General features: G+C 46.0%; 1 protein-coding gene across 1 annotated transcript; it reads right to left on the bottom strand.

Moving 5' to 3' along the window:
• Positions 1–2,412: 2,412 nt before the first annotated feature.
• Positions 2,413–7,461, bottom strand: LOC121540496 (leucine-rich repeat, immunoglobulin-like domain and transmembrane domain-containing protein 1). The gene is made up of 4 exons (XM_041849454.1): positions 7,134–7,461; positions 6,148–6,608; positions 4,447–4,752; positions 2,413–3,584 (listed from the first exon to the last, which is right to left on the bottom strand). Exons 1-4 carry the CDS (start codon positions 7,253–7,255, stop codon positions 2,527–2,529), a joined length of 1,947 nt encoding a protein of 648 aa, XP_041705388.1. The 5' UTR covers positions 7,256–7,461; the 3' UTR covers positions 2,413–2,526.
• Positions 7,462–7,999: the final 538 nt, after the last annotated feature.

The following is a 7,999-nucleotide window of genomic DNA, read 5'->3' as shown; positions in this document are numbered from 1 at the left end:
CTCTACATGTATGACAGCCATTCCATTCCAGTGTCTGTTGAATTCCAACACAGGCACACCTCATTCTACTGAATTAGGTGATCACCTGAACCAAATCTTATTTAACGAGGAAAAGTATAAAAACCACTGCTGTGGTCATCACTATAAAAGAAAGAAACATGTATTCACTCACTAACTGTAAGTCTGTGTGTCTGTGTGTCTGTGTGTCTGTGTGTCTGTGTGTCTGTGTGTCTGTGTGTCTGTGTGTGTGTGTGTGTGTGTGTGTGTGTGTGTGTGTGTGTGTGTGTGTGTGTGTGTGTGTGTGTGTGTGTGTGTGTGTGTGTGTGTGTGTGTGTGTGTGTGTGTGTGTGTGTGTGTGTGTGTGTGTGTGTGTGTGTGTGTGTGTGTGTGTGTGTGTGTGTGTGTGTGGTCCCGTGTAGCTCAGTTGGTAGAGCATGGCGTGTGCAACGCCAGTGTTGTGGGTTCGTTTCCCACGGGGGACCAGTATGAAAATGAATGAAGTCGCTCTGGATAAGAGCGTCTGCTAAATTATTAAAATAACAGGATTCCTATGACCTTTTCTGAGATGCTTTGTGGATACGAGCCCAGGGCCAGGATTCATAAAGCGCCTCAGTGTAGGAGTTCTAATTTAGGATCAGGGGCTGTATCCACAAAGCGTCTCAGAGTAGGCAATTGGTTGAAAGTGTTGAGAATAGAGACATTTTACTCCTACTCTTATGTGTAAAAATAAAATCTATGCATGAAGCTACTTTAGTCATAACCCACTGGGCAAAAACTGGTTGAATCAACATTGTTTCCACATCATTTCAACAAATAAATGAAATGTGATGAAGTGACCAACGTAAGCGAATTTAGTCTTTTTTCACCCAACTGTTAACCTAAATCCAATTACATTGTGACATTTTTTGTTGATTTCATGTTGAATTCATGTTAGTCGACAACTCAACCAAAAGTAAATCAAAACTAGATGTTGAATTGATGCCTGTGCCCAGTGGGAAGAGTCCTACCTAGTCGACAGATATTTAGGAGATATCATGTGCTGTCCTAACTAGTTAAGAGATACCAGCAGCGAGTCAGTGGTTCCTGCACCATAGACAGGAAATTGCTTTGGAGTTGTTGAAAGAATGTTTTGATATTTCTATATAATCAACCCATAAATTATCTAGACCTACCTGCAACAGTATCTCTTGCTCTTTTGAAAATTATTTCATATTCGTGGGTGTCTGAAGCGGACTATAGAGTTCACAGATGGCGATGCCTCCTCGTGATTGGATATTCCCCACAATTTGCAACAATGTCAATGAGTGTCATCACTATCTTTTCTTTGCGTAATTACCAGTTGAAATAAACTTTTATGAGTTGATTTTACTCCTGGCTCAGTTTGTCTGAACAGTGTCTTAACATCATCCTAAAACCTACTCTGAGCTGGGATTTTGTTGTTGTCTTAAAACGGGTTTTAACAGGATTCCTATGACCTTTTCTGAAACACTTTGTGGATATGGCCCCAGGTCCCCCCTGTCCATGTTATCTCAATGTGTATGATCTAAAAGGCTAAACTGATACTAGAGCAGCACTCCTACTCTGAGACGTTTTATTAATATTGGCCCAGGTGTCCTTCTTTCAGCCTTTTACTTGATAACTTAACTATGATAAATGTATTTAAATGAAATACTAACTGGAGAGCTCATTTACAACTTATAGTCCCCCAGAAGTGTAAAAACACATTACATCATTCAAATTCTCTCTGTTGAAATAATATACATTTCAGATGTAAAAAAAAAAGACTAAACTCCTTTAAACTGATATTTCCATGATGGTGCATCGTCCAAGCGTCCTCTCATAGAACCCCCGATGTGGTGGCGCCCAACATGGGGGGAGAGGTGGGGGAGAGTCCTGTGCCCTGTGTGTGTGGGGGGGACTACGGTGAGAGAAAGGGAGACAACCAGATGTGTGTGTGGGACTGTGGTGAGCATTTCGACGAGGTGTGTGTGTGGGGCTGTGGTGAAACTTGGGGAGAGGTTGAGGTTTGTGTATGGGGCTGTGGTAGGGGTGAGGACTATGTGTGTGTGTGGGGTTATGGTGAAGATTAGATGTGTGTGTAGGACTTTGCTGAGAGTGAGGGAGAGTATAGGATGTGTGTGGGTGGCTTTGGTGAGGCTGAGAGAAAGGATTAGGTGTGTGGGGACGAGGTTTGTGTGTGGGGCTATGGTGAGGGTGAGGAGTGTGTGTGGAGCTATGGTGAGGACGAGATGTGTGTGTGGGGCTGTGGTGAACATGAGGTGTGTGCGTGGGGCTGTGGTGAGAGAAAGATGTGTGAGGATGAGATGTGTGTGTGGGGCTATGATGTAGATAGGGTGTGTGTGTGGGGCTATTATGTAGATGAGGTGTGTGTGTGTGGCTATGATGGGGATGATGTGTGTGTGTGGGACTATGCTGTAGATGAGGTGTGTGTGTGGAGATGTGTTGAGCCAGAGGGTGCAAGCGTGGGAGATAGCGTGGGGAGGGAGCTGGAGCTGGAGCATGAAGTCAGCAGAAGTACTCGTTGGGCTGTCCCTCTATCTTAGCCGTGGCCTCCGAGTCCAGACTGGAGCGGGCCGACAGCAGCCGGTTGGACTCCTCTGGATTGAGTCTGGTCAGGTACTCACCCTCCAACCCTTTAGCCTTGGTTCCGGGGGACAGCGTCTCAAAAGTCACATACGAGTCCTGGATGTCCTTGGACTTCTTGCCCCACATCTTCTGGATGCGCCTCTTGAGCGCGCCACAGCAGACGATGACGGTGAGCGGCACAGCAATGACGCAAGCCACCGTAATCACAATGACGTTGATGAGCTTCTGGGTGCCAGCGGCACTGGCCGCCTCGTCGGTGGAGAAGATGACGCACTGCTCCTTCTTGGGGATCAGGCCCCGGACACACACACAGGCAATGTACTTGGTCTTGGGCACCAGGCCCTCGATGAAGACCCGATTCTGGCCCGCCGCCACGTTGATCTTGCGCATGTCTCGCTCGCCGAAGACGGCATAGAGCACACTGAAGGCTGTGGTGTTCTTGGCCTTGGGTGCCCGCCAGTTCAGGGTGATGGTGTTCTCCGTGTCGCCCAACACCTTGACCGAGCGAACTATCCGGTCCGGGTCATACTGGGCCTGAGCCAGGTTGCTCAGGTTGGTCTTCTCCAGCTCCAGGAGTCCGTCTGGACTGGGCAACCTGGCTTGTCCAGGGGTGGCTCTATCTGCCACACTTCCCACTCCCTCAGGCTCAGGGCTGGAGTCCACCACAGCAGGTGGGGGTGGAGGGGTGGGGGTGGGAACCACTAACCTAGCCACAAGTTTCTCCTGGTATGCTACCTTCCCCATCCCGTTGGGTTTCTTGACTTTGTTTTTTTTTACAGCAGCAGCAACCACGCTGGTTTGGTTGTTGTTATTGTCGGGTTTTGGGGGAGCGTCGGAGATGACCAGGGAGATGACGGTCTCTGCAATTCCAGCGTAGTTAGTGGCCTTGCAAACGTACTTCCCTGAGTCGCGGTAGGACACGGCTGGGACACTGAGGATGGACCAGATGATGCCTTCCTTGGAGTTCTCCTGCTGGACTGTAGAGCAAGAGAAGAGACATGGACATACTATTAGTCAGAGTAAAAAAGAAAAATACTAAATACTAAAAAGTCATACAAAGACAGGGGAGATTCCCATTGAAAGTGTTTTTTAATCCAGGGGCCATATCCACAAAGCGTCTCAGAAAAGGTCCTAGGAATCCTGTTAAAACCAGTTTTAAGACAAAAAATAACTCTCAGAGTAGGTTTTAGGATGATGTTAAGACACTGCTCAGACAAACTCTGAGCCAGGAGTAATTTCAATTCGTAAAAGTTTACCTCAGCTGGTAGTCACAACAGTTTAAGGTACAGCAAAGGAAAGATAGTGATGACGCTCATTGACATGCAATGTTGCAAATGATGGGGAATAACTAATCGCGAGGAGGCATTGCCAGCTGTGAACTCTATAGCACGCTTCAGACAACTACGGCCTAACACAGTCTTTATGAAGTCAAGAAGCTACTACTACTTGCTAGCTAGCTACATTGATTAGCTAGGTTCACAATGTAAACAAAAGCAACTTGTGTAATTAGACAATAATTTAGTACAACCACTAGCAACAATTTAATGAGTATTTTTGAAAAACTGGACCAAAGCTATTGTAGTTATGCATAATCGATTAATATGGTACAGTACAGTAGAAAATAGAATAAAGACGCTCTTCCCCTCTGCTCCTCTCCGCTCTCAAAACAACGCGCTCTGTTAAGCAGGTAGAACAGCACATTGACACGACGCTGATGGCAAAGCAACGCGACGTGTAGTGGAGCTGAAGAGTTATAGTAGAGCTGAAGTGTTATACTCACACAGACACAGAGAGAGAAAGGAATAGAAGCACACATACACAAATCCCTTGCTGACTCACCTGTCCCATTCAGGGCTTTCCCTTCCGCCCTCCGCCAGGCCAGATCCGGGCTGGGAACGCCAATGGTTCCGCAGCGCAGCAGCACGTTGTTTCCCACGGCGCCGTGGACGCGTGCCATCGCTGTGTGGATGCGCGGCGCCTGGCACCTCCGTAGCTCGGCGTCGCTGAACAGAACACCTGACAGGCTCTCGGGAGCGGCGCAGCGGAGGCGTGTGTCGATGAATGCTACGGAGAGCGTTGGCGACTTCTGGAACTGGACCAGGTCATACAGGCGGCAGTCACACACCCAGGGGTTGTCATGGAGACCTGGATGGTTCAAGTTCAACTCATTAATTCACATGGCAGAATACAATTGAACTCTGAATTCTGTGATGAATAAAATAAAAAAGGATACTAATGGGGGTTGGTGGGGTCAGAGGAGAGGGGAGAACGTAAGAGTTACAGTATGAAGTGGAGGGGACATTATAAGAAAGGCCCAGAGTTTTTCCTGGGCCTGGTCACTTTACAAACACATCGTGAATGAAAGGAATGACAGTGTCTCTCTGGTTGCACAGCTTTACTGTACAGCTACAGATGACTGCTGTGGATGTCTGTGTGAGGATTACTTACATTCTAGAATAAACTACAATGCGGGTGTGGTGATGATGACAACGATAATGATGACGGCGACGACGACGATGGTTAAATTGGGATTTAGGCAGTGATTGCACAATATTCAGATCATGTTTACTTTTTCAGAGGATTTGGGAACACATCACACATTTGTCTGTATATCTCTATTTTTTTCTAAATTTGGAGGGATTTTTCAACCAACAACTGAGTGACTAAAATATATATATTTTTTATCTCAAGTGTTTTTTTTTTACCAGTAAATTGACTGAGAACACATTATCATTTACAGCATCAACCTGGGTAATAGTTTCAGGGGAGAGGAGGGGGGATGAATGAGCCAATTGGAAGCTGGGGATGATTAGGTGGCCATGATGGTATGAGGACCAGATTGGACATTTTGCCAGGACACCGGGGCTAACACCCCTACTCTTACAATAAGTGCCATGGGATCTTTAGAGACCACAGAGAGTCAGGACACCCGTTTAACATCCCATCCGAAAAACAGCACCCTACACAGGGCAATGTTCCCAATCACTGCCCTGGGGTATTGGGATATTTTTCTTGACCAGTAGAAAGAGTACTTCCTACTGGCCCTCCAACACCACTTACCAGCAGCATCTGGTCTCCCATCCAGGGACCAACCCTGCTTAGCTTTAGAGGCAAGCCAGTAGTAGGATGTAGGGTGGTATGCTGCTGGCCAATGATGATGACAACGATAATGGCAACAATTATGGTTAAATTGGGATTTAGGGAGTGATTGCACAATACTCAGATCATGTTGGCTTTTTCAGAGGATTTGGGAACATATCACACATTCGTCTGTATACAGTATCTCTTTTTTTCTCAATTTGGAGAGATTTTTCAACCAACAACTGAGTGACTGAAAAAGATCTAGCTTACTTAAGCAATTTTTTATCACAAGTGGTAGAGGCATTCATATGATGGAAAACATGCCTGATCTGGATGTATGATTGTCTTGTGGCTGCCTTCCAGCCACATCTCCCTTGTAAATGAGAGTGTATCTCAATGGTACATGTGATCACCTGCTTAATTGTTAGATAAATATCAGGAAAAATCGCTCTCCCTTACCAAGTATCATTTTGGAGCTCTCTGCGCTCTGCACAGGTTTAACCGCTAGCCAGGTGGCGAGCACCTCGGCCGGGACAGTCAGGAGGTTGTTGCTGGACAGATCCAGGTAGGTCAGGTTTTTTATATAAATTGTGGCGTCTGCGGGAACTGAGGTCAACTGGTTGTTGTGCAAGTCGAGCAGCCTGAGGCTGGACATATCCATAAGAGACTCCCAGGGGAATGCGGTGAGGGCATTCCCATCCAGTCGCAGCTCCTCCAGATTTAGCATCCCACGGAAACTGTCCGGGTTGAGGGCGGACAGCACATTGAAGGACATCCAGAGGAACTCCAGATTGGGGAGGTAGCTGAAGGCTTTGCTTGGGATCCGATGGATGGCTGTTTTCTCGATGCGCAGCTTGGACGTGTCCACGGGGAAACTGGCAGGCACAAGGGAGATCTCGGGGTCATTGCAAATGACGCTCCTGAGGAAACAACGGGATGTGTTAAACCTAGGCTTATGTTATTTAAATAAAAATGTGTGAGGAAAGGAACACAAATTATTATTATTTGAACTGTCTTTTTGTAAAAAGAATTTTTTATTATTGGTGTAAATTATTTATGTGAAATGCCAAATTGGGTTTTCATATAAGTTAATTAATATAGGCTATGTGCCAATTAATATTATAATTATGGTATTGTAATTATAGTCAACTGATTCAAAAGCCTACATGTAGGCCTAACACTCTCACTAAAAACTAAACTCAGAGAGATTGACAGAGATGGAGAGTTGGTCAATGTGCCTTTGCAAGATAATCCTGCATTAAATAAAATTGGACATCATGCACTCCCAATAATTCACTTTGTCCACGTGCTGATTTCACAGTGAGGGGTCAACATCTGTAATCATGCGAGAAAAGCCTCTTCAATTAAACGGAATGCGTCTGCACAAACAAATAAAACCATGCACATAAAGCGACAATTTGGTTTGGTTCGTTTCTTCTACTCACCTGGCCAAAGATCCATCACTCAGGTTGTGAAAAAAACAGCTGCACTGTGACGGGCACGCGCTCACCGAGGAGGGTAGCGCACCTGTCGCCAGGTAGAGTCCCAGGACGAACGCGAGGAACATTTTGGCCCACTTTTATGCGTGCACTGCACAGCTAGCCTGCATGCATCCAGTCAGCACCCACTGAAGCCAAACAGACCTGCGTTTGTCATTTACTGAAATATCATCTGCACGGTTTTGTCCCACGGCTTCGCGCTCCCATAGTGATCAGACTGCTATGAGTCCCGAGATAAAAAGGATAGACAAGGATTAGCGAAAGGGACTGCAGTCTTTTCATCTGGATGCATATTTCATCCTGGAATCCGATAGGCTGCGCAGAGACGTCCCTATTTATTATCACACAAAATACTTCCGAAATGGTCATAATCCACTGTGATGTTGTTTGTCTTTTTTTTCTCCCCCACAAATTCAGTTTGTTAATTTGAGCCCTGCCGTGACTGGTAATCTGTTGTTGGGCTGCGCTGGTTTTGCCACGGTGTGGCACCATGGTAAAATTGGTTTGAGAATCGATGTTGGCCAGACATTCGGACCTTCAAACTTCGATAGCTCGCAAACGATTTGACCTACATAACTCAGGTTATGCTCTTTATGATTGAAAAAAATGTGTACAACATTGCACAGGTCTTATTTTACCGATTCCGACCCGAGTTTCATAATCCCATGGCAGGGGTTTAGTCAGCCTGGGGCATGTCAATGCCTCTAGTTTGGGACCATCAACAAAGTGCATGATCACAATATTCAAATTCCAATAGCTCTTCAACCACGTGATTTAGCAACCTAATTTCAACTGTCCATTATTCCTCATAT

The sequence above is a fragment of the Coregonus clupeaformis genome, chromosome 1 (assembly GCF_020615455.1).
Source record: "Coregonus clupeaformis isolate EN_2021a chromosome 1, ASM2061545v1, whole genome shotgun sequence".
NCBI classification, from domain to species: Eukaryota; Metazoa; Chordata; class Actinopteri; order Salmoniformes; family Salmonidae; genus Coregonus; species Coregonus clupeaformis.
This window is presented reverse-complemented; position numbering and strand designations above follow the sequence as displayed.